Source organism: Trichoderma asperellum, chromosome 1, assembly GCF_020647865.1.
Source record: "Trichoderma asperellum chromosome 1, complete sequence".
Classification (NCBI taxonomy): Eukaryota; Fungi; Ascomycota; class Sordariomycetes; order Hypocreales; family Hypocreaceae; genus Trichoderma; species Trichoderma asperellum.
In genome coordinates, this window is record NC_089415.1 from 3,529,623 (window position 1) to 3,554,564 (window position 24,942).

Below are 24,942 nucleotides of genomic sequence, written 5' to 3' on the forward strand. Positions count from 1 at the left end.
CCAATGCCTCAGATTCAGCCTGGGATTAAGCCTGGGATTAAGCCTGGGATTCAGCCCGTATCGCCTCTAGGGTTAACAAGTAGCAAGGCGAAGACGTTGCTAGCTAAGCTTCTCGATGCTCTCAAGTTGACGATGCGTTTATAATTCAGTTCATATACACATACGCACACATATATACATCAATCCTACTCATAATATATTATTATAGATTTTGCCAACACTCAAACTGTAATGTATGCAGTATGTCTTCTATAATTTCGCTCAGTCCAACCACACTGCACCTAAAACAATAGAATAGTTCGCATATTGAGCACAGCGTTATAAATGAGTAGAAGTATACAAAAACAAATGATCAACTCGTGTTGGTACATGTTCTATTGCTTGCTTTCTATCCACGGCAATAATACAGTAAAGGTATTTTCTAGACTTGAAAATCCCTTTTAAGCATTCAAAATTGCATGCTCGCTACTCTGCTCTACCTAATCCATCTGGCATAAGCCCAGCGAATTCTTTCCAAAGCCTTTGCTTGAATGTGAACCCCCTTGACATTCGCCAGGTCATCCAAATCCTCCAAAAACTCCTTCTGCAGGTTATCCGGCATCAAATTGCCAGCCAAACTACGAAGCACGTGAACTTCGCACAGTAAAAGACCGTGATCCTTGTACGACAAGACGTTGTTCTCCGTGGGCCTCGCCTCAGACAGGATGCGGTCAATGTTTCGAAGGATGCGGATAGCCTTGCCAGAAGCTTTGCTGTGGCGCCGTCCGGATCGGCCACCAAAGATGTTGCGGAGATACTGAAAGACACCAACCGAGACAAAGATGCCAGGAGTTAATCCCACAAAGCCAAAGACAAGTTCTTGGCTCTTCAGGAGCGAGTCAATACCCGTCATAGCAACCTCCAGATCAACCTTTGTCTTTTGAACCTGGATCAGGAGAGAACGGACAAGGTCACCGCGAACAGCACCCACAAAAGGCTTTCTCAGTTCTTGCTCATATGCTTTCAAGACTGGAGTTACATCACCCTCAGCTACCTTGGAGCGAATCTCAGCAATTTGGGCGTCAGTTATGGATGAGCTGCCAACCGCAAAATGGGGTTTCTCCGTAGCAAAGTCTACAACCATCCGTTCCAAGCTCTCACGGTCAGCTTTGAGGCTATCCCTGCTCATAATCGCAATCTCGCTGGTTTCGTCGTGCCGTATAGTCTTAATGACCTTCTCGGTCGGCTGAACAACCCAGTTAAGCCAGAAATCTCGCAATGTACTACCAAAATCCGCAACCCAGTCTATGATATCTGCCTTGCGATTGACCAGGATCTTAAGGATAGTTGTAGACGAGGTGAGACCAATCAGAGCAGGCAGCCAATATCGCACAATAACCGGGGGTGGGCCGTTTTCATCTGCGAGAACCTGCATAGCGTTAATATGTTGAGGAAGAGTCTTGTCAATGATCTGAAGCAGACGGCGAGCCAGCGTGCTCGGACGGTATTGCGTCATGTCTTCTTCAACGTGGACAGATAGCTCAGCATCTTCTTCGACGCCTGCGAATACTTTTTCTTCAAAGTCGGGAATGTTGATATCCAGACTGCTTGCTTCTTTGAGGACCATGTCCATCAGTGCTACGCTTCGCTCGACGACGCCCTTGAGGTCTTCATGATCCTGCACTCCAGCTCTCTCGTCGTCATGCCCAAGCTGAAGCCCTTCGTCCATGAGCACTCCAAGGCCACTGGCTGTCATTTCTCTTAGCTTTCGCAGATGTGCCTGTTTCCGGCGGGCCTCGGCTCGAGATAAAGCAACAGGAGAAAGCACCTTTTGCTGGAGATTAGCAAACGAGTGCTCTCGGATACTTTCTCGAACAACACCATAGAATCTACTCCATGGCTGTGATAGAGTGGATCTTGTAGACTCGACAAGCTCAGCCGAAGCATCTGCTGCGGACAAAGAGCGTAGCCGTGACCGACTGGCCTGATATATATCAAGCGACCAGGCCCATAGCCGTAGAGGAGATGTCTGCACGGTGTATATACTGCTGTAGCTGTAGGAGCTCAAGACCCCATCCCAATACCACATATCATCGCTAAGAGGGATGATGCGATCGACCAAGGTGTTGAGGATAGCTCCATAGACCTGGACTGTTGCTTTGGAGACTAGGAGCCACTCGATCTCGTTCTCGTATGGCGTCTTGGTTCGTGCGGGGGTTTCCGATGCAGCGCCATGGACATCATCTGCAATCGTAGCAATGCCAGATTCGTTGAGGAGGATTTTCACACGTTGGATGTTGAGCAACGGCTCTGAGGAAGAGGTTGTGCTCAGCGAGCGAATAATGTGCAGCAACTGGTCGAGTCGCGGAGCGTCCAGCACCTCTGCAGTGGCGAAAACGTGCCCAGCTTCCGAAGCTCCATCTTCAGATGTCTCCTCGGACAGGACAGGGAGGCGGTCGAGGTACGCATCCAGGCGACGCACCTGGCTGGCGCAGAGGGGTGTCAAGTCAGCACACAGCTGCGTAATACGGAGGAGATGTGCGGTAGTTGCTTGGTGATGCTATCTGGGTAATAGCAAGCCATCCTATTGGAGGGGCCAGGCAAACAAGCCGCAAAAGGTCAAGAAGCGGAACTCACTCTGCCACCAACGACATGGTTTAAAATCGTAGGCCCTTCGCCCTTCGTACGAGCCGGTGAAATGATCAGACCAGGGCCAGATTAACCACCGTGCTGGTATCAGAACCTTGCTGAATCTGCATCGATCTCGGCTGGAGCTGGGCCGGGCTATGAGTGGGGTCGAGTCCGGACGATGGTCAGACCATCACACCACAGGCAGCGTCCGGGAGCAGAGCTGGCCGAAGGGGCAGAGCGCAAACGGGTGGGCACAGTTGGCTATTATCGATCCATTCGATTCTGCGATGAAAGGCGGAGGCGGGCGGTTCTGGTCTCTGATGCGATGTGCGTGGGGCAAATTTGTGCCCGATTTTTTCCCTCTTTTTTTGCTGGAGCTTGAGACAGAGATATTTCGGGGCAGTTCGAATTCGTGCGCGAAGATCGCTGGATGGCTCGTACTCGGAGCGAAATCGAACAGCTCACGTCATGCAGAGAAATAGGGGCGACAAGTGTGAATAATTTGAGGACGATGAAGGAGGCGAGCTGATGATGAATGACAATGGCTGAGCGCAGCTGTGAAAGCTGCCATTGGCTGTGATGTCACTGGTTCTGCGCCTTTGCCAATGCTATACGCAGGCGTTTGTCCAATAGGGGCAAGTCGTTCAGCCTAGCAACTTGCAAGTACGGCAACTCGACAGCAACTATCAACCCCAATATCCACGACATAGCTTGAAAATAAACACAGAATGTACTACTAGTAGTGCTTGTACTATCGGGCATCAAGCTTAGATCTGCCACTATCAATCTCTACAACAAAGGCTGCCCAAAGTGGACGCTGGCAGCACAACCCTGGCTCAGCAGACGAGATACATGTGCAAAGTACATGCGCGACAGCAGCATTGGGCAGCCTCATCTTCTGGAAGCGTAATTCTAGGTACTTGTAAGATATAGAGCCGGGGTAGGCACTGTATTCCCAAGTTGGCACAGTAGTCAATGCCTGTATGCCGCAACGCTTCCTCAAAAGATGCCGAGCGGCGGCCGCTCCCCTGTGCGTGGCGGTCAAAATAAGATGAAATGGGCAGATTCAGAGCTCGAGCTTGGGAAATGGGTGTGTGTGGGAATTGCAGCAGGTCCAGGTACGAAAGTACCTATGCTGCGAGAACGAACCGCTACAGCCAAAAAAGTCGCCTCTTTGGGCGTGCTAACCCGAATACGAATGCGGCCATGCAGGAAAGCACTACCAAGCTGGGCCTGCCGCCACCCATCCGGCCAATCAGCGCCCGGCTCAGCCCAACGAAGCCTATCACGTCGTTGCAAATCTGGCGAAGCCTATGCGGGCCGTCGTGATTCCGATTCGCATCCCCAGAGCAGAGCACGGAATGTCTTTTCCCAGGTGGGCTCATTGCGACCTTCTAGCTTGTAGGCCAAAAAGCCCATCTCCTGACTAGTCGCCTGGAGGGGCCAATGAAAAGTTCACAACTTTGCGAACCAACGATAAAAATCTCCCTTCCCGCCCCCACCAGCGAGTCCCCTAATAGACTTGCGCTGGACAAGCTCATCTCCTTATCTACACCTGTGTCCTCTCCTTAATTCTCTCTTCTTTTTTTCTTCTACATCCCCCTCGGCATATCTTGGAAGCCTCTTGTACAAGCATCTCGACAATTGGGCCGCAATCATGGACGTGGCGTAAGTAGACGCTCCCGCAAAGCGAACTACACGGTGATTGGGCAACGGCTAACTCGCAACTTTTTTTATAGGAACGCGACATTCGGCGCGTTGAACCAAACGCAAACCTACTTCAACGTCCTCGAGGAAGTTGGCAAATACAATGTTCACTTGAACTTGTTTGAGCGTCTCTGGGCGGTACGTTTTTTTCTCTTCCTCGAATTTTTGCGAAAATATGAATCCTAACTCGGGTCTCTCACTTAGGCTTGGTACCTGTGGATGGACAACGATACTCTGGCGACCGGTCTCCTCAGCTTCTTCATGCACGAGATCATCTACTTCGGCCGCTGCATTCCGTTCATGATCATGGACAAGATCCCTTACTTCCACAAGTACAAGATTCAGAACCAGAAGATCCCCACCTTGAAGGAGCAGTGGGATTGCGCCGCCATCGTCCTCATCAGCCACTTCACCGCCGAATTGCCTCAGATCTGGTTCTTCCACCCCATTGCCACCTACTTCGGCATGGACTACGGCATTCCTTTCCCCTCGGTCTTCACCATGGCTTGGCAGATTGCTCTCTTCTTCGTCATGGAAGACACCTGGCACTACTGGTTCCACCGCACTCTTCACTACGGCCCTCTCTACAGAAGCATCCACAAGATGCACCACCTTTACTCTGCTCCTTTCGGTTTGGCTGCTGAGTACGCTTCTCCCATTGAGACTGGTCTCCTCGGTATCGGTGTCGTCGGATCTCCCATCCTTGTCCTCGCCATCACCGGCAAGCTTCACCTCCTGACCATGTACATCTGGATCACCCTCCGTCTCTTCCAGGCCATCGACGCCCACAGCGGCTACGACTTCCCCTGGAGCTTGCGCCACTTCCTGCCTGTCTGGGCTGGCGCCGAGCACCACGACGTTCACCACGAAAAGTTCATTGGCAACTACGCTTCCAGCTTCCGCTGGTGGGACTACATGCTCGACACCGAGGCCGGTGCCGATGCCCACAGGAGACGCCGTGAGAAGAAGTTGGCTGCTATGAAGGCCAAGAAGGGCCAGTAAAGCAGTCTTCGATTCAGCCTGTCTTGGTTACAACAATTACACACGCCTAGGCGCCCTTGAAGAAAGATGCGCCAGGTTTTCAAAGCCGATCGATAAAACGAGAGGGGCATGATTTTTGAAAATAAAACGAGAAAAGGAAAATAGATTAATAGTCAGCTTAATAGCCTAGCTGCGGCAGCCTCCGAGATGGCAAAAGGCATCAACCGGCGTTGGGAAAGGGGTGACGAGAGCATGACTTCTTTCAATGTTTTGTATATATACGTACTTTGCGAGCACCTTAGACATATACTTAATACAGCTCTACGTCAGTTCTATGGTTAATTGGATTGGAAGATAACCTTTTTTTAAAACAAATTGCTGTAATAGAGGCACAGCCAAACAACAGGCCATTGGAGATTGTCGACCCCCACTTATTAGATAAGCGAACTGGATCTCGAATATTTCCCAGCAATAAATTTCGCATCCATAGATTTTACCGAGCTGTAATTTCTCTTCCTCTGGACAGAGCCTGTACAACAGTGCCGCGAGCAGCCCGCGTATCGTCCTGCGGTAAGTGGAATTGAATGGTAAAGCTACTATCTATCGAGATTGAGCTATTCGACTATTAGCTGGCCTTTAATTCAAGGCCCTATATGTCCCATCTGGGAACAATCTCTCGTTCGGCCAACGTTGCTTCTCGTCTAAAAAGAAGAGCTTCACAACCAAAAGCAGCGGCATCACCCTTTTCTATACCATCGGAAACAGCAATCAAAGTCATTGAACGTTTCGATATTATTCATCTACCATTACAATCTGCCCTGACAGCCATTGCCATACAAGCTCTGGCAACTGAGACGTTGTTCCCCCATACGTTTTTTCGGTACTCGTTCAGGGCAAAGAGCAAACAAAGCTTTCGCGGATTCCGATTAAGCCGGAGCGTCATTTGCCATCCTCTTGCTGAAAGGCGGGAGGTGCATAGTTGAAGCTTGACTTTGTGGATCCAACATTATTTCTTTCTGATTAGAGCAGTATAAAAAAATGATTGAAAAAAATGAAAAGTAACAATATTGCCATAGTACGCCGATAGGTTCCAAGATGCCCTTTCTTATAGTTTTGATCCCTCCCCCCTTTCGCCCAAGTGCCTTTGTAGTAATGTAATATGCTATTCGAATTCGAATCTTCGTTCAAGTCGCGCTTATTTGAGTACCGTATGCGCGCCACGGGCAGCCAGGAATTGTTCCGCAGAGCTCTGAGGCAGTGTCCTGATCAATCCAAACACCTCCTTGTTGTGATACCGCAGTCTCGTCTTCGGATCCAAGTACGGCGCCGGAAGACCCGTGATGTCGCAGTAGTGCTTCGAGTGTGCTAATGAAGGGGCGGATTCGATATTTGTGTACGTCGCGCTCGGAGCCGACACGCTTCCTGCTACTAGTCCTCCTCCAGGCGGCTTCAGAGACTTCTCCAGCACGAGCTTTGACAAGCTACGCGAAGCCTGTGCGAGATTGGGAGGAGGCGGGTTTCCGTTGTTGCTTGTGGCTGGCGTCGAAGTGCCGCTGGTGGATAGGCCATCATCGGCGGCGGGAGTTGCGTCGCCGCTGACATCCTGCGGTGTGGCGAGCGCCGAGGCCTCTCGTTTGGACGCGTCGCCTACTATGGCCTTGAGGTTCTTGTTTCGTCGCTGGTTGGGCTTCCAATTGGGGTTGCGGAAGTTCTTGTGGATGGAGTGGATGTCGAGTTGTTCGAGGAGCTCGATATGCGCGAGCTGCGCTTCTGTGGGAGCGGCCATTGTGAAAGGGAGACTGGTATATAGCTGAAGGGAAATCTAGAGTATAACGAGGTTAAGGTTTTGTTCGTGATGGTCGACGAGATATAATGGAAGATGAAGCGAAATTATCATGTGCCTTGGAGGGATCAACTGATCACCAGCCAGTGCATCTTAGCTTTGGATTACGCGCTTAGTCATGGTTTGAGGTACAGTGTAAGCTGCGCGCCCCTCCGTCCCAAGCTCTTGTTTCATTCGCCTTTTCAGTCTTCCATTTCTGTAAAGCAGCGGTTGTTTATGAAGATAAAATGGTAGCTATTGTCATCACCATATATGTGTATATAATTCCCAACGCTTGTTTGCTAAGATTCGAATAGGAAAGCCCGCACGAGCATCAGCAGAACCTGCTGCTATCGCGCATCATCACCAATGTGGTATGACAGCCCAATCAAGACCACTGATACGAAGTTTCCCGCTAATGAGAGTAGGAAAAACTGAATGAAGCGGTTGTTGTGATGAACAAGAGCCTGCAGGTGGGTAAAATCTGTCATTCTATTCTGGAGCTGGCTAATACCACGTAGGAGATAAACGTCCAAAACATGAACGTTGAGCTCGTCGCGCAGATGTTTAAAAACTACCAGTCCAATGTCCTATTCCATCTAGAAGGTGAGTCTGGCATCTTTGCGTGGCTCTTTACTGCTTTTATATGGATATTAATTGTGTGATGTGATGTAGCAACTGATAACCTGAAGCCTCCGTCATGAGAAATGCTGGCGCAAAGTTGTTTGACATAAGGGGAGTGGCTAGTATGACGGGAAGCATGGAGAGACAGGCTACATACGTTCAAGATACCTGTAATGCGCGATGCATATAACACAAACAAAAAGAAGAAGAAAAAAATAATAAAAAATTATTAACAATTTTAACATCAAAGTTGCTAGTTTGCAACGTGATAGAATTAACATATTCTGTTGAAATATGCAGGAATCCCTCCATGTACCGTGCATTCTGTATTCCCTGCCCAAGGGACCGTGAAGCTGCGAAAAGAAGCGTCGACGCGCTTGTGTTTAGCGGCCAGGACCCACGCAATGCCGTTCGCCGTCATCAGCCTTGCAGCCTCGCGATTATCCATTGAACCTTTTCCAAAGCCCGAAAGCCTCGAGGAAAATCTCCGAGCGCCACATCAATTGGCCATCCCTCGATTGGCTCTCCCTCCCATCATCACCCGCACACACCGACTGGATTCCCATCATGATCTCTTCTTCAGCCTAGACAGTCCATCCCACACTTTGCCTCGCGATCGATAAAACTCCCTTGGATACGACATCATGGCTCCATCTGCAATCGACGAGCGGATGCCCCAGGCGCCTCCCGAAAAGACATACCCGCCAGCAAAAATATTCCCCGTCAAGGAGACCAAGTTTGAAAAGTTCATCGAGCCTCAGTCTGATGGCCGGAAGAAAGCTCTGGAGCAGCCCGGCAACGCTGCCATCGTGATAGATAATGGTAAGCTCTGCAGACGACGCAAGCTTGAAATGAGCATGGGAGAAGGCTAATCAGGTCGCAGGATCCTCCGCCGTTCGAGCAGGCTGGTCCTTCGAGTCCGCGCCTCGATTAAACATACCGCCCGTCATGGCCAAGTACCGCGATCGAAAGCTCGGCAAGACCTTCTCCTTTGCTGGCTCAGACTGCTATGCCGATACCACGGCGCGCGGCCACATTCGAAACGCATTCGAAGCCGGCACCGGCATCATAAGTAACTGGGACGTGACAGAGCACGTCTTGGACTACATCTTTCTGAAGCTGGGCATGAACGATGCGAGTGGTGGCATTGACGTGCCGATTGTGATGACTGAGGCCGTTGCCAATCTGCCTTACTCAAGGAAATGCAAGTTCCGGTTTAGCCTTTCATGACAAACCTCATGTCAAAGATGTTATAGCTAACATTAAATCCAACGTCTAGCCATGACCGAGATCATCTTCGAATGCTACGGCGCACCGTCTCTCGCCTACGGTATCGATTCGCTCTTCTCGTACAGATACAATAAGGGAAAGACGGGACTCGTGGTGTCTTCTTCCCACACATCCACCCACATAATACCAGTCTATAACTCGAAAGCGCTCCTGTCACAGGCTACAAGACTAAACTGGGGCGGTTATCATAATGCCGAGTATCTGCTGAAGCTGATTCGGTTAAAGTATCCTGCTTTTACAGGCAAACTCAACTCTTCGCAAGCAGAGCATATGGTGCGGGATCATTTCTATGTCTCCAAGGATTACGATACCGAGATTCGCGACTACCTCGACTGGACGGGCTTAGAGGACCGAGATATTGTCATCCAGTACCCATACACAGAGGAGGTGGTAGTTCAAAAGAGCCAGGAAGAGTTGGATCGCATTGCAGAGCGCAAAAAGGAGAGTGGAAGAAGGTTACAGGAGCAGGCTGCCAAGATGCGGCTCGAGAAGCTCATCAAGAAGGAGCAGGATTTGGAATACTACAAGAACCTTCAGGGTAAAATCGTTGACGAGACAAAAAAGGAAACACGACGTCTTCTCGACAGCCACGACATTAAGGATGAAAACCAGCTCGAGAAGATCATCAAGGAACTAGAAAAGTCGATCAAGAAAGCCCGCACCAAGGATGTTGGTGGTGACCCTGAGGAAGAACAAGAGCAGCCAGACTTTAGCCTCCTGGAAGTACCTGATGAGGAGCTCGACGAGGCACAACTGAAGCAGAAACGTCAACAGCGACTCATGAAATCCAATCATGAGGCTCGTGCTCGTGCCAAAGCCGAAAAGGAAGCCGAGAAAGCTCGCATCGCTGAGGAGGAGCGATTAGACCAGGAACGCCGCGAGAACGATCTTGAAGGATGGCTTGGTGAGAAGCATCAGGCTCTCCAGGAAGCCCTCCAGAAGATCAAGGAGCGCGACAGGCTGAAGCAGGACCTCGGCAACCGCAAATCCCTCGCCTCCCAAATCCGAATGAAGAGCATCGCCAACCTCGCATCGGACAACCCCACGAAGAAGAGGCGGCGCGGCGGTGACGACGATAACTTTGGCGCCAACGACGACGACTGGGGCGTGTATCGCCAAATCGCAGTGGGCGACAACAGCGACGAGGAGCAAGAGGAGGAAGATCTCGCGTCGACCCTCAAGACGCTGGAGCAGGACCTGCTAAAGTACGACCCCAACTTCACCTACGAACACACCCAGGAGGCCCAGACAGTCTGGTCAAAGTCGCTCCTGCACGCCTTCGCCCGCGGCCCGCGCCCCATCGACCCGGCCTCCCAGGCAGAGCTGCACCAGATCCACCTCAACGTCGAGCGCATTCGCGTGCCGGAGGTGGTCTTCCGCCCGTCCATTGCAGGCGTCGACCAGGCCGGCATCATCGAGATTGCGGGAGACGTGCTGAACCAGCGCCTCGGGTCGCTGCCCAACCGCGACGACTTCCTCAAGGACATCTTCCTCACGGGCGGAAACACCCTGTTCCGCAACTTTGACGAGCGCGTGCGCGATGGTCTGAGGTCCCTGCTGCCGGCGGATGCGCCGCTGCATGTGAGGAGGGCGGAGGATGCGCTGCTGGATGCGTGGAAGGGGGCTGCCGGGTGGGTTGGGTCGTCGGCTTGGAAGACGGCGGCGATATCGCGGGAGGAGTATCAGGAAAAGGGACCGGAGTATATTAAGGTGAGATTTTGGACTTTCTCCCTCTCTCTCTTCTTGTCTATGAAGATTACATTTGCTAACCAAAGTATAGGAGCACGACATGGGCAATTCATACGCGTGAAATTGTTTGGGCTGAAAAGGATTCGTTTTCCCCCTTTTTTACCTTAATTTGTAATTCTTTTTACAGGTAGTTTGCTCTTTTATGCTCGGGTAATTTCCATTTCTTTACAACTTTTAACGCTTCGTCACGTATAACATTAGAATGGAACTGTGTTCAATAGTATCATTAAAAAATCTTCTCCAGCTTGAGTGCAACTATCACATCCATCTCCTATGAGAAAAATACCTATTCCATAACCCATACGCTCACACACATACATTAGTAGGTATCTCGACATACCTAGTAGTAGTATATATATCTGCCTCTTCCTTCTACTCCCAAAGTCTTTATCAAAAGAACTCCGGTGTCCAGTTTCCCCTTTTTTGTTCAAAGAATCTCCTTCTACAACACACAGCAGCCCACTCCGCATCCTAACTACCTCACTCTGTTTGATATCACGAAAGAAAGCCTGTACAAAAGAACAGAAAGAAAGAAGGAAAGAAAGAAAGAAAGAGAAAAAAGAGGGAGATAACGAAAAAAAGAGTTTTAGTCATCTTGCTAAGCCGCACCAAGTCACATAGCCTCAAACAGTCCAAGAAGAATAAAAGAGACTCAAAGACACACATGGGACACCAAAAAAGAGATTCAAAGTCATACTAGACACAAATAATTTGCCCCCCTTTCCGTAACGCCCACCATCGATTTAACCCCCTTTCCATGACTAAATAAAAAAGAGGATAAAAGGGAAACAATAAAGGGAATAGGCAAGTAAAAAAAAAAAAAAAAAAAAAAAAAAGACAAGTGAAGGGTGTGCATTGATTAATTATGCACACGCATACACGTTTAACGCAATGAGAGCCATCAACGCCGCCCTTTAAAAAAACAACACTTCTGGAAATCAAGTCCATGGGGGATTGCCCATTCTGGCGATCCATTATATGCCCCCTAAGCTTGGGCTGGTCGCTCTTCAGGATTCAGTTGCCTGCTCAAGTCCTCCGAAGCTGGGTGGGGATTGCCATCTCGTTCGCCTGGCTGATCGGACTTGAATGGTGGGCTGGGATAGGTCTGCGATCGCTCAACCATTTGCTCCTGGGCGGTTAGTCCCGCGACGGCCTGCGCCACGGCCTCGAGGGGGGTGCCTACACCGGAATTGCTGCTGTTGGGAGGCTGTTGCGGCGGCGGCGGTGCTTGGTGTTGATGCTGTTGCTGATGCGGCTGATGGTGCTGCTCAGGGATCGTGGGTGGCGGAGGAGGAGCAGCAGATGAAGGCTGCGAGAGATTGACGTTTGGAGGGGGCGGGGGGAATTCGCCCTGGGTGTCAAGAAGTCGGGATTGCAGGTGAATCACATATTCTCGGAGAGCGTAGTTCTCGGATTGCATCGACTTATATGAATGCTCTAGTTCTGCAAGCTCACGAACTTGTTGCTCGAGCTTCTTAATATAACCCTCCTTGCGCTGTCGGAAAGCTCTCTGTGGGGAAATGTTGGGTTAGCTTTGTGTGTCACCATTGGCATGAATTAGACACATGCCAAGCCAACTGATGCATGTGCCAATAGTTTGTCTATACTAGAAGAAGATGGCAAGGCGCAATGGCTTGACGCAAGTGTTGCGAAAGAATCCGGGCGATGCCGGCGCGGTCTGTTTGCTGACAAACGCGGTATTGCCCAGCAACCGACAACAGCCCGACGGCTCCATTCTAGGAGGCAGATGCAACAAAAACTGGAGGGGGGAAAAGGCAATTGAAAGCAAGAAGAGGAAAAGGCTCACCTGTGCGGCTCTGTTCTGAGCGGCGCGCTTGGACTGCGACAGCTCGCGCTTCGCCTTGCGGCCATCGTTGGAGTTGGCATCGTCCATGGCCATTTGCTGAGGCGGCGCGGGGGCCAGCGGCACGGCTGAAGGACCGGGACCGGTTGCGACAGGGCTGTGCCCCGGAGGAGGGCCCATGGGCATCATGTTGGGAGCTGGCGCGTGGCCGACGGAGGCTCGAAGATCAGGGTGGATGTGCGCTTCAGCGTCTAGCTTGGCGAGTACAGGGCGGGCGACGTCTTGCGATGTTGCTGCCAGGACGTCGTATCCATTCGGCGGCCGCGATGGAGGGCCTCGAGGGTCGCGCGCGCTCGGATTGGGCGAGGCGGACGACGGAGCTGGGTCGTGGTTTTGGAGGAGTTCAAGCTGTGCGCGCAAGTGCTGTTCTGTCGAGGGAGCAGAGCTTGTGTCAGCCAGGGCTGCTGTTCCCAGAGAAGATCGCGAAGATCACGAAGATCAACAACAAGCGCAAGACGGCAAAAAGAGAACAGTGTGCATGCACGCGTGACCTCAGCGAGAGGGAAAATAACAGCAACAACAAAATTAAGAATAGGCAAAGGTATAATGCGATATAGTGCAGGAAATTGTGTATGTTGCTGCCGATCTTGAAGCAAATGTCCAGGAGTTATACGGACCGTCGGCGTTCCGAGGCGCGCGCCAACCGGCGTCTATGAGATGCAATGGTAATTACCAATCTCGGGTAAAAATGCTCGGACGTATAAGAGGAAGCTGGCTTGAGCTTCTGCAAGGCGTGTTGCTGGAACGGACAGGCCTGAAGCAGACAAAGAATGTCCGAGACAGAGCAGGAGAGACTGTGCCGGTGGTGATGGATGACGGCAAAGGATTATGCTGATGATGCTGGCGATGGCAGAGCTGCGGCAACGCAAAGCACGGCACAGCCAGGGCTCAACAGCGCAGGGAGGGATAAGGTAAGGCAAGGCTGAGGTAACAGAGCAAATAGGGAATATGTAATGCAATGTATTGAAAAAAAGAGACGGGAATAAAGATACGGAACGAGGCAGAGATTCAAAGTCAGCACAGAAACGTACCTTGCGTGTTTGCGCCGTTGGCAGGAGAGCTCTGCTGCATTGCTTGGAGATTCTGACTCAGCATCCGGGACTCTCCAGCTCTAAATACCAGCGGCAGCGATGGTGCTCTTTAGCTAGCAGATGGGTTGAGCTTCGTTCTGTCGGATTTTTTTTTGATGACTACACACAATTTGCTGACGTGAAACAGGGAAAATCGCAGGCGCAAGAACGCTTTCCCCAAAGGCTGGATGCGACGGGATTATGTAACGCAGCGGGCGTGGCGGGATTGGGAGCGAAAATGGCGTGGCTGGATGCATGTACACGGTGCGGCATACAGTATGGCAGAGGCGGGGTGCACTTTTTACCCTTTCAGGTCAGGTTTTTTTACCCTCTTTTCTAAATCTAACTAGGCTGTTTATGATTTTATTTTGTCTTCTTCTCTCACTGTTGCTTTGGTGCCTAGGCGTTTTTCTGACTGCCCTCCTGCTGCCTCATAGTGTGGGATGCGGTACGGGGCCCGCTGATGACTGATCGGATTTCGGGACGCGGAAAGGCTTGGGTAATTAACTGGAGCTAAGCAAAGCCATCCAGAGCATCGAATGTCCGGAGAACCGAAGCGTCCATTTGGAGAGCTGCGGCCGGCCGAAAGCAGATGGCGAGGTACCGCCGCGCTCGCGTGAGGGAAGAGGCTGGTACCTGCAAGTACTTTGAGCCTCACGCCATGGATGACCATGGATACTCTGTGTCTCTGCAGAGCTGCTACGACTTTTCAAGTACAAATCCACCCTTGCCACCGCCAAATGGAAAGTCAGGTCAAGTCTACTCTTTGTCAGGATTAGGTCATGTTGATGTACCGGTGCGTACTGCTTTAGCACCAGAAACCTTGAAGAGGCGTGACTACTGCCTCAATCGGATGCTTACCGAATCTCTCCATGTTTCCAAGCAATAGGTACGAGACTAGCAGTGAGGATTTGCCGAGCAGATTCCGTAAGCCGTGTGTACCTGTGCTACTATTTGCGCCTTGATAAATAGTATTGGATGTCGACGGATTTCTGCCATTAGCATACTCCTACATTCTAATACTACCTACTAGCAGTGGTGTGTCTTGGCAATCAATGCATCCAAAACCGGAGCTATCGAGCTTCATCACCGGCATCCCATACACACTGGTACAGCTGCCATACACGCCCGTGATAGCGCTGCACCACTCTAACAAGATCGATACACCTGATAATGTATTAAACCATTTTTCAGGCATAATACGCCATGGCATGGAATCAAGGATATTCCTAGCATCTGCAGGACGGCCCAAATTAGCTTTTCAGCAGAGTTTCCATCTTACAGACAGCGATGTGTGGTATCCGGTCCAGGGTCCTCTCTGTTGCATGTCCACTGCAAGCCAAGTCGCCTTTAGTGCCACAGATATGGCCATTCGTAAACAATCGCGTCTCTCTCCACAGCTAGCAGTCCCCGAAGCGTGTCTGTCTGGTCATTTGCTTGTTTCCCTCCCAACATGCATGACGGGAGCCTCGGGCCACTTCAGCGGAGTGCAGCGGAGTGCAGCGAAATATCGGGTTTGTCAGCATTGGCTGGCACTGGCTCTATGCGGCATGGTCTGATTAGTCATCCTGAATAAGGAGTGGAATCCCTTCCGTTGCTCGGATAATTGAGGGAAAAAAAGTTGCTTCTCCTCGCCCTCGCATTCCAGATGTAGCAAATGGTCCACCAATTCGTACTAGCGACCTATTCCAGCGCAAGTGCAGCGATATATCACCAGGTTGCAGGTACAAAGATCGAAAATACAGTGTCAATGCTCCGCGACGTACACAGTGCGCAACGGCCACTCCTGCACGGCTCGCAGCCTTCTGCTGGTTGGCGGCACGGGTTCGCGCTCTTTTGCGGCCACAAGCTGGAATGAGGGGCTTATTTCCGAATGAGAAGCTGCTGGCTTGCCCACCCCATACAAACATGCTACTAGCCATATACGAACAAGAGATATTCGGCACCAGGCTCCTCACCCTTTTGCTCACGGTCAGAAATAAAGCAGACAAAAAAGAAGGCAGATTCTGGTCAGTCCAGCATGTCAGAATGCAAGCTCCCGGTGCCTCGAGGCTTGTGTGTTCACCTATTCAGGCCCTAATACCATACGAGATCGAAATCGAACACGCCCTTGATCACTAATACAACCTCATGACTTGACTCTGCGGCCAGTGCGGCGTTCTTGTAATTTGGGTTATCCATGGACGGCTAACCGCACTTAGTGACATGATTACTACTCCAGACGCCAGACTAAGTATATTAAACAGCGCCGGAGACTTATTGACTGCCAATCAATTCTCGTGACTGGGCATCATTATGCTAGCAACTGTAGTAAGCCAGCCGTCACTACTCAAGCCTATTGCACTTGGAGTTCTACGAGTGTTTCTGCTTGGTAGCGATGCCAGTGAATAACCAGGCTTTGACGAGGCAACCTGTGAAAAGCCGAGGCCGAACCGTTGCGTCCCCATCCCCTAAAGTGAAGAGGAAGAGAGAGTGTTTATGCCAGCCTGCAAGGGTCCGTACAACCTATGTATACTACTACGTCTTAATAACATGAAGGCTACATCTGCATACCTACGTGCATGTACTGTAGTACTGGGGCTGCAATATTCAATATTCTCTGCGAAGGATTCGACACCATGCCTGTAGTCAGCTCGACAAATGCCCGTAGGAAATCAAATTTGCCCTTTTTGATTACATAGCTAGCACGAGTAAGTCTTTGATTACAGAGTAGCATTAGACCATCCAAGCATGATTCGACCGAATCTAATTCCAAAGGACGGAGAATGGGCATCGTGTTCGGGCATTGGCCCTCGGTAAAAATCCCGTTTTGCCGGATCTTGTCTCCTCAGAAAGACATGGGCTCCATAGAGACTAATATCTCCCGTGATATTGACCAAGGGGCATGGTGCAAATACTTTACGAGCGTATTGCTGGTAGTGCCTACTATATACTGCAGGCAGTATTACATACCCATGCATAGCAGCGCGACTCTCCCTGACATTTATTAAACGTGGATCTCCCCCGGTGCCAGTCACACGTGGCGTCTCTTCTAACCCCAGGCTGCTGGGTAGGGTGAGGCGTATTGCTAGAGGAGACAGCGGCTTCGGTGTTTTGGCATTTAGCAATGGTGTATTAACCTGTCGTCCATCTAATCATTTTCTCGTACGAGTGTGTATGCAAGACCTAGCTGATATTTGCATCTCCACATCCAATTGCAAGGCGACAGGTGTCTCTCTACCTACTTGTACAGCTACTTCATGCTGCCAGATGACTCATGTACATGTGACAGAGTGATTGCTGGCTAATAAGAAACGGCCGCTTGGGTCGGTATTCTCGGCTGGCTCTTGTATAACTTACCACCCTTCCACACATGCGTGACGTTGCCGGGATCCGTCAAGACGCGGATGTCGTCTAGCGGATTCAAGGCAACGGCAATCACATCGGCGTCGTACCCGATTTTGAGCTGGCCGCTCAGGGGCGCCATGCCTCCGAGCGTCTCTGGGCCGTTTGCCGTTGCGCATTCGATGGCCTGGAGAGGCGACATGCCCAGCTCTACCGCATACGTGAGCTCTTTTGCATTATTGCCGTGCGAGAGGGCAGACGTCCTGGCACTGTTGAGCATGTCGGTTCCCAGAGCAATCTTGACGCCTTTCTTGATGGCCAGTTTGTACGAATCTCTGGCCTTCTCATTGACGGTAAGCAGCTTCCGCTTGACCGGAAGCGGTAGTTCGTCGACGTAATCTCGCGCCAGGGTCCGAACAATGTGATGAGTAGCGACGAAGATGGCGTCTTTTTCCAATATGAGGTCGGCCACCTCTTCGTCCATGTACATGCCGTGCTCGATCGACTTGACGCCGGCTCGGAGCGCGGCCAAGATGCCAGCCTTGCCTATAGCATGAGCTGCGACGGCTCGTCGGCTCCGCGCTGCCTCGTCCACTATGGCCTTGAGCTCTTCGTCTGAGAACTGGCGATCCTCCGGGTTGTCGTTGAGGCTGAGGACCCCTCCGCTGGAACATACTTTGATGCAGCGAGCTCCTCGTCTTATCATTTTTCGAACCGTCTTGACACAGTCGTCGACGCCGTCACATACGCCAATGGGAGAGCCGCCGCAGTTCATGGCATCCAGGACGGTCTGAATCGGTGAGGAGTGATCATCTCCATGGCCGCCGGTGATGGATAGCGGAGCAACTGCTGAGTAAATATTGGGACCGACCAAGGGGCCGTTCTGCACGCCGGGCCAGAGATCGCATCCATAGCCGCCGAGCTCTCGCACCGATGTGTAGCCCGCCATCAGCGTCATCTTCAGGTCTTCCACCGAGATGGCGCCAGCTAGCGCATTGAAACCAGGGAGATAGGCATTGCCTCCGCCTTCTAAAGCTGCGCCGGTAAGTTCCAGTCCCATGAAGTGAACGTGGCAGTCCCACAGGCCTGGCATCAGGACTGGAACATGCTTTGGCGTGATGCCTTTATACTTGGCTGGAAGGTCGAGATATGTGCCAACCCAGTCGATTTTACTGCCCTTGATAGCCAGCAGTCCATTGTGAATAGGCTCTCCGCGGCCTGGGATCAGCAGCGTCGCGTGGATGAGAGTTATGGTCTCGCCATCTCCAACTGGAGGCTCCGAGGCAATATGCGACGGGGGTAGGCGCTGGATAGGAATACGCATATTGACGACCAGACGGAGCGATTACAAGTAATCCGAGTTAGGGGAGACCAACAGCCAGATCTAACCGACTCGGCGAATCACGCGTCAATGGGCTGATAGATATACAGTAGTAAAGGATGGGCCTGGCTTCAGGAGTTGGGAACCATCTCTTTATAGCTACTCACTTAGAGGCAGGAATACCTCTACTCAAGCATCAATTGAGTGGCTGGGGAAATCCTAGGAGAAAAAGGATCACAGATGGCATGCCGATAGGCTTCGCGCTGATACGACTCGCGCAGATACGAGTTACGCGGACGCTCACTTGCCGGAAAAGGATCTTGGCTAAATGTAGTCCAACAAAAGAACTTTGAAACGAGGATTAGCTACCTAGTAGAAGCTGATGTGGAGGCGGGTACAAGCCCCCCGAGACGGGATCTTTTGATGCGGGGGGTTCATTGGTCGATGTTCAGTGACCGACTCTCTGTGAAGGATGAAGAAGTGAAATGAGAAATGAAAAGTTGGTTGATTGAAAAACTGATGTGAGAATGCTATTTCACAAGTATAAGTGTTGGTAGAAGAAGTTGAAGCGTCTCTTGCCGGATAGCTATTAGATGATAGATGATACCCTAGAGCGGCGCATTAGTTAATCCAAGTTCCAGCCATCGGCCGAGTTATCAAAGCGTCAATGTGAATAGCTCAACGAACAAACCAGCATTCATCATCAGCTCTCAAAGCAAAGAGCAATGTCTCGCTCAAGAACACCATCCCTGCTTCTCTCCTACAGAAACAGTCTATTGTCCAGCTCTGGCGCTAGAGGTCGTAGATTCATGTCTTCCCAAAGCCCCGCCAAACTCGAGCCTCTGCTTGTGTCGAATGGCGGAAAGTGGACGTTGACGTCTGATGGGGAAGCCTTGGAGCGGAGTTTCAAGTTTAAAAACTTTACAAAGACGTGGGTATGTTTTAATGACATGGAATTGGTGCACCAATAGCACGACACAAAGGCAATGGCTAATGAGGAAAATTGTGCAGGATTTTATGACGGCTGTTTCGCTGCAGTGTAAGATCTGGAATCACCACCCTGAGTGGTCAAACGTAAGTGTGCATAATATTTCCTGAAAAGGCAAACTACAAAAATGAGGAAAAAGAGTTGATTGATGTCGTATCTGTAGGTCTACAACACTACGTTCATCCGCTGGACAACGCATGTGCCCAAGGGCCTGTCGGACAAAGACATTGGTCTAGCCACGCTTTGCGATGCTCTGGCTAAAGACTTTGGCGAGCTGGAACCCGAGCCTGCTAGCTGCGAGATCAAGAATTTGGCTGATGAGGTAGTCAAAGATGGGAACTGTTGTGTAAAAAAGTAATATTTGTTTGATGTAGGCCTCTCTATAAAAGAGTCTGATATGTGTAATAGAATCCATAGGACAATTGAACCTAGTAGCTAAAATGAGTCGCCTTGAATGAATCTAGAAGAATAATTTCCTCCCCCTTTTCTCTCTCTATCTTTAAGAGCGTTATCTATATGTGATGATGCGTAGAATGTGAGGAATGTGCTGTAGCAACAATGCGTGTAGAAGCCTCGATGTGGTATCCCGTTTCTTTTTCGAGTGTATCCTTCTTTGGCCTTTCGAAGTATTTCGTTGAGATCGAAATACCAGTCGGTACGTATAGAAATGTTGACCAGCTACGAATAATGTAAAGAACCAACTGATTCCTTTTCGCCTTCTTCGTAAATGGGACGGCTTAGGCGAGATGTCCGTGGAGCGCTCCTTTGTTATTCTCACTTTCTAAATCCAAGCCGCTGGCTCAGCTGCTGAAAAGTCGGGAATCATGGACCGAGCTGTGGTCTTCACAGACTGAGCAGTGGGAACCATGGCTGCGGTCATCATAGACTGAGTAGTGAGAGCCATGGAATAGCCCAGAGATGTGATGAGTCTGAAGCAAGGTTGTTCCGAGAATTCTTCACCATCTTGATATTCATATTCCATGTTGATGATTTCATAGGACTTGAATTATTCACCTAAGTCACGGAATTCCTCCTCCTCTGATTCCCCTTCATCGTTACTTTCGCCTCCATCATCTTGTGGTGGGGGGATTGTGCACGTTGTTAAGTGGCCTTGATTCTTGGTAATTCAAGGAGCATTCATAGTTGAAGTCGCCATCAAGAATATATTTTAGTGATGGTCTCCGAGCCTGGATGCTACATTCAAGTCCTCATCTTTGCGCTTAATAGGACGTGGTCGATCGGTGTTTTGTCAAGCATTCGCTTGATCATTTCGCCCGCCTTGGAAGACTGGGTTGTAGGGCGAGATGATAGGCGGGATCTTCATCTGTTGTAAATGTTGCGTAGGTTGAAGGGTGTTGAACGGAGCAAGCAAGTGTATATATCGTAGAGTCGCTTGCAAAGGCTGGAATAATATAAGGTCCGAGACACGGCTGAGTGGCAAGGGCCTTCTCTCGGCGTCGCTACGACTTACTGCCTGCTGTATATAGGAGTGGCTGGGCGCGTGTAGTCATGACTACCAGTCGTTCGTCTTCCACGAGGAAACCTGCCTTCTCGGTTCTGACCAGGTCGCAGACTACCACTTCGGCTTCGTAGCTGGGGGAGTCGTCGCTTGTTCTGATCGAAATGAGACCTGGAGGTACTTCCTGTGGTGGGAGTTCGGCGATCTTCTCTTCCAGTATACGCTTCTGGTCACTGTATCCTGTGATGATCAGGATACGTCCCCATGCGTATGAATCGATGATGGCCTTCGCAGTCTTTTTGCCTTTGTCTTTACGCCCCACCTTGTCGAAGGGTTCGGCTTTGTATGACTTGGCCGAGTAGAGCGGAGCTGTAGCGGCCAGTCTTGCGACGAGTTCTGTGATGTATCGTATATTATTGTTAATAGAGTGGCTGTTTTATTACGGCGAACAACTGGGAATCTATAGATCAGAGTCAGAAGAGATAGATGGAAGCAAACGAAACGACCTACATTTGCCGTTTGGAAGTTCATATGCTTTATGTCGCTCATTGTGAGCTCATTGTGAGATTCATAAGTGATTAGGACAAAAAGTCTCATCAGTAGCGCGCGGATATATCAATAATTATATTCATAAGAGATGATAGGGTAAGAGGAGACTATAAGTCATATTTTGTGAAGTGGGTATAGTTGAAACAGTTTTAAGATCTGAACGGCGGGTATTGTGGGATTATATAGACGCCAGCTCAGATAAACATGTCAGTTGAACAGAGCGAGACTCTTGGTTCCAGTTTAGTCAGACGTGAGTATTACGTTGCTCCTTTGATGCCATGACTTCCGGTTTCTGGCGACTCACAGCTGATACGTTACAGCTGCTGCGAGTTCACGGATCATTAAACCAATGGCATCCATCATTTCATTTTCATGCCCCATTCTAAGCTGGCTCTACTCTTGACTACCGACGGGAAGAGACGGTAATTTTTGACTGCGCCTCGAATTATCGGCTACCTACAGGTGGAGCTACTCTCCTGGCATCGCGAGCCGACGGCTGAGCAAGATCTGTTTGCAGCTTCGGCTCTGAGTCCACTTGGATGGATATGGCACCTCGTCCACGATAACCCATCTTCGCGTCGTACCTATTGGAAGCTTAGCCATCAGGGTGCGTGACGGGTTGGTGCAGCATGCATTGTCTGTCAGGCCGCTGTTGAGGAACCACGTTGATAAGGGTGTAAGTGAGTATGCCCGCCACTTGAAAGCGACACGCGAGAATGTGTTAGCGAAGTTTGTCAAAAGCTGATACCGGCACTTGAACGAAAAATTCCACAAATTGCTATGAACTTGTTAGCAGATTCTCTCGTAGACTCTTATATCCGGTATTGCATGCTTGTCTCGAATAATGCATGGCTACTTATTTGGGTGGATAGAGAGAAAACGTAATGGCGACTATGATGATGCTGATCTAGTAGCACATCCTCCCTCCCTCGGCGACCCATCTAGACACAGACGACTAAACAAGCTCACCTCATAATATAGCTATTTCATTCTTCACCAGCAGTATATATTCCTTCAATTCTCATACAACTTGCCTGATGACGTCGCGGATCGCAGCCCAGCGCAGGTACCGCTTTTCAAAGACCCTTGCGCTAAGCCCAATACGCGATAAGCTGAGAGCGGAAACCCCCCCCAATCGCGTTCCGCCATGGTGTCCTCCTAAGGCAAGGGAAGCTTCAAACTCCTAATTCTTAGAGAAACGCTCGTATCGGGATTTTCAGCTTTGTCCCTTACAAGAACCCGCCTTGCCGCCACTTGTCCTGCCGCTTTGCAATACGGAAAACATCGTCGCGATACTTTGAAGAACCGACTACATCTGTCGAACTTTATCTTCTAGGGAGGGGAATACTATTTACTGGTCTGCAAAAATGTCGATGTGGCTGTCGGATAACCAGAGTATGTGCCGCGAGCTTGTCCTCGGCCTGGTAGTTGAAGATGCAGTGTGCTGATCCATTTTACAGAGATTGGGGTGGTTTTCTGCTCTGGCGGTAGGTATGCAGCCTGATGACGAGCTTCGATGCTCAAGAGCGCTTGGTCTAACGGCACTGCTTCGTTTCAGGTGGTCTCTTCCTCGTCGGTGGAGTGATGCTCTTCTTTGATCGGGCCATGTAAGTTTACCATCTGTCAAGCCCGCTTATTATTAAAGTGTTTCGTTTGGCTAACTTTAATTCCCCTTAGGCTTGCGATGGGAAATGTACACGCCCCCTCTCCTCTCCACCCACCTTGCGAATCGAACGATCGAGCTGACCTATATTCTTTGACGATACCTAGATCCTCTTCCTCATCGGCTTGACAATCATCATCGGTCCTCAAAAGACATTCCTCTTCTTCGCCCGAAAACAGAAAGCAAAAGGCACAGCCGCCTTCTTCGCGGGTCTCACGCTAATACTGATAAAATGGACATTCATCGGCTTCATAGTAGAAGCGTACGGCATCGCCGTATTGTTCGGAGATTTCCTGGGTACGATTGCTGGATTCGCTCGAGGCCTGCCCGTCATCGGAACATATATCGGCATGCTTGTGGATCGGATGGGTTTAGGGCGTCGCAACGCTGAGCTGCCCGTCTAAGCCCACGTGCGCGCTCGTTTGCGCTACGATAACTACGATAACTGCCGTTGTGTCATTTACTTGATCAAACATCAACATTGAAAATACTGAAGAATCCGAGAAAGAGGCAAAGGGCGATAGCGAAAACCGGAAAGGGCTGGTAATAGCCTGGCTCGCGTGAGCTGCGGCATCGGTGTTTTGGCGTTAAGAATGAACTGCGGCCTTTATGGAACCTGGATGGTGTAAAAGCAAACTGCTGGATTGTGTAGAATACTCGTACTATGTATCGGCCTAGGCTTTAGTGGCACGCCTGTATGAAGAGCAGCTGGGTCATATCTACCATGTAGGTAGCTATGTAATTACATTAAACATCACTTAGGAACAGCTTGAGTGAAAGTTGCATATAGAAACGCAACCGTTGAAGATGAGACTTGAAAATATTGGTTGATTTTTTTCTCTGCTGAGAAGACGTCTCTGTCCTCTCAGAGCACATGCTAGTTAATTTGCAAAGATTCCCATGGAAACTCCTCCCTTTCTCCTATATCATCCAACGCTGTCTTCCGGCACGAGTGCTTGACACATTTTCATTTCCACGCAACCCTAATCGCGCGCTCATCCCATCGCTGGTCCAACTTAGTATCCGGTACCCTTGAGGTGCTCGGCGAGGGCAACAACGACTGAGGTGGCGTTTCCGGCAACCTGGGTCTCGCCGTGGATGCCGATAACGATGGCGGCCTTGGAGGGGGTGATGGCAACACCGTCACGACCCTAGCAATATATATTAGCACGCTACTCGACCTACAAACCCAGAGGTGATTTCGCTATTATCTTCAACGTACAGCTCGTGCGTAGATGTTGTCGTCAGCTCGGGCCAGGACGTAGCGCTGGCCGCCAACGTAAAGACCCTCGGCAAAAGCCTTGTCGGTGGCAGCTTGGTCCTTGGCGACGATGCTGGCAATAACCTTCATCTCGGCGGGGGAAATCTGCGAATGATTGATTTCCATCATTAGTTCCACCATACTATTTCAAAGCTACTGGAACGGCCATAACGGGCGAGGAACAGCGTACGGTCAGGTCAGGGGAAGAGGCCCAGGCGCTGTCGCCAGCGATGCTGATAATGGCGCCCTTGGTGATGTGGCCGGTAGCGACCAGGCTGCAAGTCTCTCAGTCAGTATTTCGATGGCTCGCATTGTCGGTCGAGGCGCGGAAAAAAGGGGGTCGAAGTACCTAGTGTCGACGAAAGCTATACTCGCGAGGCCATGTCAGTAGCTGTTATTTCCCTCCCAAAGCTTTCTATTTGCTTCCTCCCCAAAATCAAGGTGGGGTTATCGGGACGGATCAGGGGAAAGAGAGGAGCGCTGACCTTGCCAGGACATGGTGGGCGGTATGTGCTGTGTAGAGACGGACGAGGAAATCTGGGCTTGGAAAGAAAAGAAAAATGAAGAAGAGAAGAAGAAGAGAGATGAAGAGGCAAAAGTTTCCGCGACGGGAAGAGTCGAGAGGAAAATGGCGGAGTGGGTTGTTTATTTGGGCGCTGT

General features: G+C 50.4%; 13 protein-coding genes across 13 annotated transcripts; 6 read left to right on the forward strand and 7 right to left on the reverse strand.

Moving 5' to 3' along the window:
- Positions 1-267: 267 nt before the first annotated feature.
- Positions 268-3,243, reverse strand: TrAFT101_001104 (uncharacterized protein). Its single transcript, XM_024905975.2, has 2 exons — positions 2,617-3,243; positions 268-2,465 (listed from the first exon to the last, which is right to left on the reverse strand). The coding sequence occupies exons 1-2, from the start codon at positions 2,631-2,633 to the stop codon at positions 476-478; spliced, it is 2,007 nt and encodes a 668-aa protein (XP_024765348.1). The 5' UTR covers positions 2,634-3,243; the 3' UTR covers positions 268-475.
- Positions 3,244-4,036: 793 nt separating this feature from the next.
- Positions 4,037-5,786, forward strand: TrAFT101_001105 (uncharacterized protein). The gene is made up of 3 exons (XM_024904940.2): positions 4,037-4,278; positions 4,350-4,455; positions 4,522-5,786. Exons 1-3 carry the CDS (start codon positions 4,268-4,270, stop codon positions 5,317-5,319), a joined length of 915 nt encoding a protein of 304 aa, XP_024765349.1. The 5' UTR covers positions 4,037-4,267; the 3' UTR covers positions 5,320-5,786.
- Positions 5,787-5,829: 43 nt separating this feature from the next.
- On the forward strand, positions 5,830-6,421 carry TrAFT101_011989 (uncharacterized protein). Its single transcript, XM_066129435.1, has one exon. The coding sequence runs from the start codon at positions 5,952-5,954 to the stop codon at positions 6,279-6,281; it is 330 nt and encodes a 109-aa protein (XP_065982341.1). The 5' UTR covers positions 5,830-5,951; the 3' UTR covers positions 6,282-6,421.
- Positions 6,072-7,245, reverse strand: TrAFT101_001106 (uncharacterized protein). Its single transcript, XM_024903344.2, has one exon. It carries the CDS (start codon positions 7,082-7,084, stop codon positions 6,494-6,496), a length of 591 nt encoding a protein of 196 aa, XP_024765350.1. The 5' UTR covers positions 7,085-7,245; the 3' UTR covers positions 6,072-6,493.
- A 99-nt stretch (positions 7,246-7,344) lies between these two features.
- On the forward strand, positions 7,345-7,953 carry DAD4 (DASH complex subunit dad4). The gene is made up of 5 exons (XM_024902298.2): positions 7,345-7,371; positions 7,438-7,494; positions 7,549-7,593; positions 7,642-7,726; positions 7,796-7,953. Exons 1-5 carry the CDS (start codon positions 7,369-7,371, stop codon positions 7,822-7,824), a joined length of 219 nt encoding a protein of 72 aa, XP_024765351.1. The 5' UTR covers positions 7,345-7,368; the 3' UTR covers positions 7,825-7,953.
- A 212-nt stretch (positions 7,954-8,165) lies between these two features.
- TrAFT101_001108 (uncharacterized protein) lies at positions 8,166-11,032 on the forward strand. The gene is made up of 4 exons (XM_024904695.2): positions 8,166-8,566; positions 8,628-8,948; positions 9,024-10,744; positions 10,815-11,032. Exons 1-4 carry the CDS (start codon positions 8,389-8,391, stop codon positions 10,842-10,844), a joined length of 2,250 nt encoding a protein of 749 aa, XP_024765352.1. The 5' UTR covers positions 8,166-8,388; the 3' UTR covers positions 10,845-11,032.
- TrAFT101_001109 (uncharacterized protein) lies at positions 10,992-13,865 on the reverse strand. The gene is made up of 3 exons (XM_066126242.1): positions 13,679-13,865; positions 12,591-13,015; positions 10,992-12,293 (listed from the first exon to the last, which is right to left on the reverse strand). The coding sequence occupies exons 1-3, from the start codon at positions 13,740-13,742 to the stop codon at positions 11,769-11,771; spliced, it is 1,014 nt and encodes a 337-aa protein (XP_065982342.1). The 5' UTR covers positions 13,743-13,865; the 3' UTR covers positions 10,992-11,768.
- Positions 13,866-16,299: 2,434 nt separating this feature from the next.
- On the reverse strand, positions 16,300-18,576 carry TrAFT101_001110 (uncharacterized protein). The gene has a single exon (XM_066126243.1). It carries the CDS (start codon positions 18,363-18,365, stop codon positions 17,001-17,003), a length of 1,365 nt encoding a protein of 454 aa, XP_065982343.1. The 5' UTR covers positions 18,366-18,576; the 3' UTR covers positions 16,300-17,000.
- Positions 18,577-19,087: 511 nt separating this feature from the next.
- Positions 19,088-19,708, forward strand: TrAFT101_001111 (uncharacterized protein; the record flags this gene model as incomplete). The annotated part of the gene is made up of 3 exons (XM_024899108.2): positions 19,088-19,297; positions 19,374-19,436; positions 19,514-19,708. The coding sequence occupies 3 exons, from the start codon at positions 19,088-19,090 to the stop codon at positions 19,706-19,708; spliced, it is 468 nt and encodes a 155-aa protein (XP_024765354.2).
- A 423-nt stretch (positions 19,709-20,131) lies between these two features.
- On the reverse strand, positions 20,132-20,332 carry TrAFT101_001112 (uncharacterized protein; the record flags this gene model as incomplete). Its single annotated transcript, XM_066126244.1, has 1 exon — positions 20,132-20,332. One exon carries the CDS (start codon positions 20,330-20,332, stop codon positions 20,132-20,134), a length of 201 nt encoding a protein of 66 aa, XP_065982344.1.
- Positions 20,333-20,810: 478 nt separating this feature from the next.
- TrAFT101_001113 (uncharacterized protein) lies at positions 20,811-21,358 on the reverse strand (the record flags this gene model as incomplete). Its single annotated transcript, XM_066126245.1, has 3 exons — positions 20,811-21,178; positions 21,260-21,269; positions 21,320-21,358. 3 exons carry the CDS (start codon positions 21,356-21,358, stop codon positions 20,811-20,813), a joined length of 417 nt encoding a protein of 138 aa, XP_065982345.1.
- A 1,208-nt stretch (positions 21,359-22,566) lies between these two features.
- GOT1 (Golgi Transport) lies at positions 22,567-23,425 on the forward strand (the record flags this gene model as incomplete). Its single annotated transcript, XM_066126246.1, has 5 exons — positions 22,567-22,753; positions 22,819-22,845; positions 22,917-22,965; positions 23,036-23,051; positions 23,129-23,425. Exons 1-5 carry the CDS (start codon positions 22,726-22,728, stop codon positions 23,423-23,425), a joined length of 417 nt encoding a protein of 138 aa, XP_065982346.1. The 5' UTR covers positions 22,567-22,725.
- A 612-nt stretch (positions 23,426-24,037) lies between these two features.
- TrAFT101_001115 (uncharacterized protein) lies at positions 24,038-24,780 on the reverse strand (the record flags this gene model as incomplete). Its single annotated transcript, XM_024907528.2, has 5 exons — positions 24,038-24,172; positions 24,244-24,387; positions 24,473-24,557; positions 24,632-24,647; positions 24,768-24,780. The coding sequence occupies 5 exons, from the start codon at positions 24,778-24,780 to the stop codon at positions 24,038-24,040; spliced, it is 393 nt and encodes a 130-aa protein (XP_024765357.1).
- Between the last annotated feature and the right edge of the window lie 162 nt (positions 24,781-24,942).

Excerpts from the sequence above, each read along its gene's own strand:
- TrAFT101_001105 (XM_024904940.2), top strand. Across the intron at positions 4,456-4,521 it reads TGTTTGAGCGTCTCTGGGCG|GCTTGGTACCTGTGGATGGA; the intron begins GTACGTTTTTTT and ends TCTCTCACTTAG.
- DAD4 (XM_024902298.2), top strand. Across the intron at positions 7,495-7,548 it reads CGCGCATCATCACCAATGTG|GAAAAACTGAATGAAGCGGT; the intron begins GTATGACAGCCC and ends TAATGAGAGTAG. Across the intron at positions 7,727-7,795 it reads TGTCCTATTCCATCTAGAAG|CAACTGATAACCTGAAGCCT; the intron begins GTGAGTCTGGCA and ends GATGTGATGTAG.
- TrAFT101_001106 (XM_024903344.2), bottom strand. The coding sequence starts at position 7,084 with ATGGCCGCTCCCACAGAAGCGCAGCTCGCGCATATCGAGCTCCTCGAA.
- TrAFT101_001108 (XM_024904695.2), top strand. The coding sequence starts at position 8,389 with ATGGCTCCATCTGCAATCGACGAGCGGATGCCCCAGGCGCCTCCCGAA. Across the intron at positions 8,567-8,627 it reads TGCCATCGTGATAGATAATG|GATCCTCCGCCGTTCGAGCA; the intron begins GTAAGCTCTGCA and ends ATCAGGTCGCAG. Across the intron at positions 10,745-10,814 it reads AGGGACCGGAGTATATTAAG|GAGCACGACATGGGCAATTC; the intron begins GTGAGATTTTGG and ends ACCAAAGTATAG.
- TrAFT101_001110 (XM_066126243.1), bottom strand. The coding sequence starts at position 18,365 with ATGCGTATTCCTATCCAGCGCCTACCCCCGTCGCATATTGCCTCGGAG.
- TrAFT101_011989 (XM_066129435.1), top strand. The coding sequence starts at position 5,952 with ATGTCCCATCTGGGAACAATCTCTCGTTCGGCCAACGTTGCTTCTCGT.
- TrAFT101_001109 (XM_066126242.1), bottom strand. The coding sequence starts at position 13,742 with ATGCTGAGTCAGAATCTCCAAGCAATGCAGCAGAGCTCTCCTGCCAAC. Across the intron at positions 13,016-13,678 it reads CAACGGCGCAAACACGCAAG|AACAGCACTTGCGCGCACAG; the intron begins GTACGTTTCTGT and ends CTCCCTCGACAG. Across the intron at positions 12,294-12,590 it reads CTCAGAACAGAGCCGCACAG|AGAGCTTTCCGACAGCGCAA; the intron begins GTGAGCCTTTTC and ends ATTTCCCCACAG.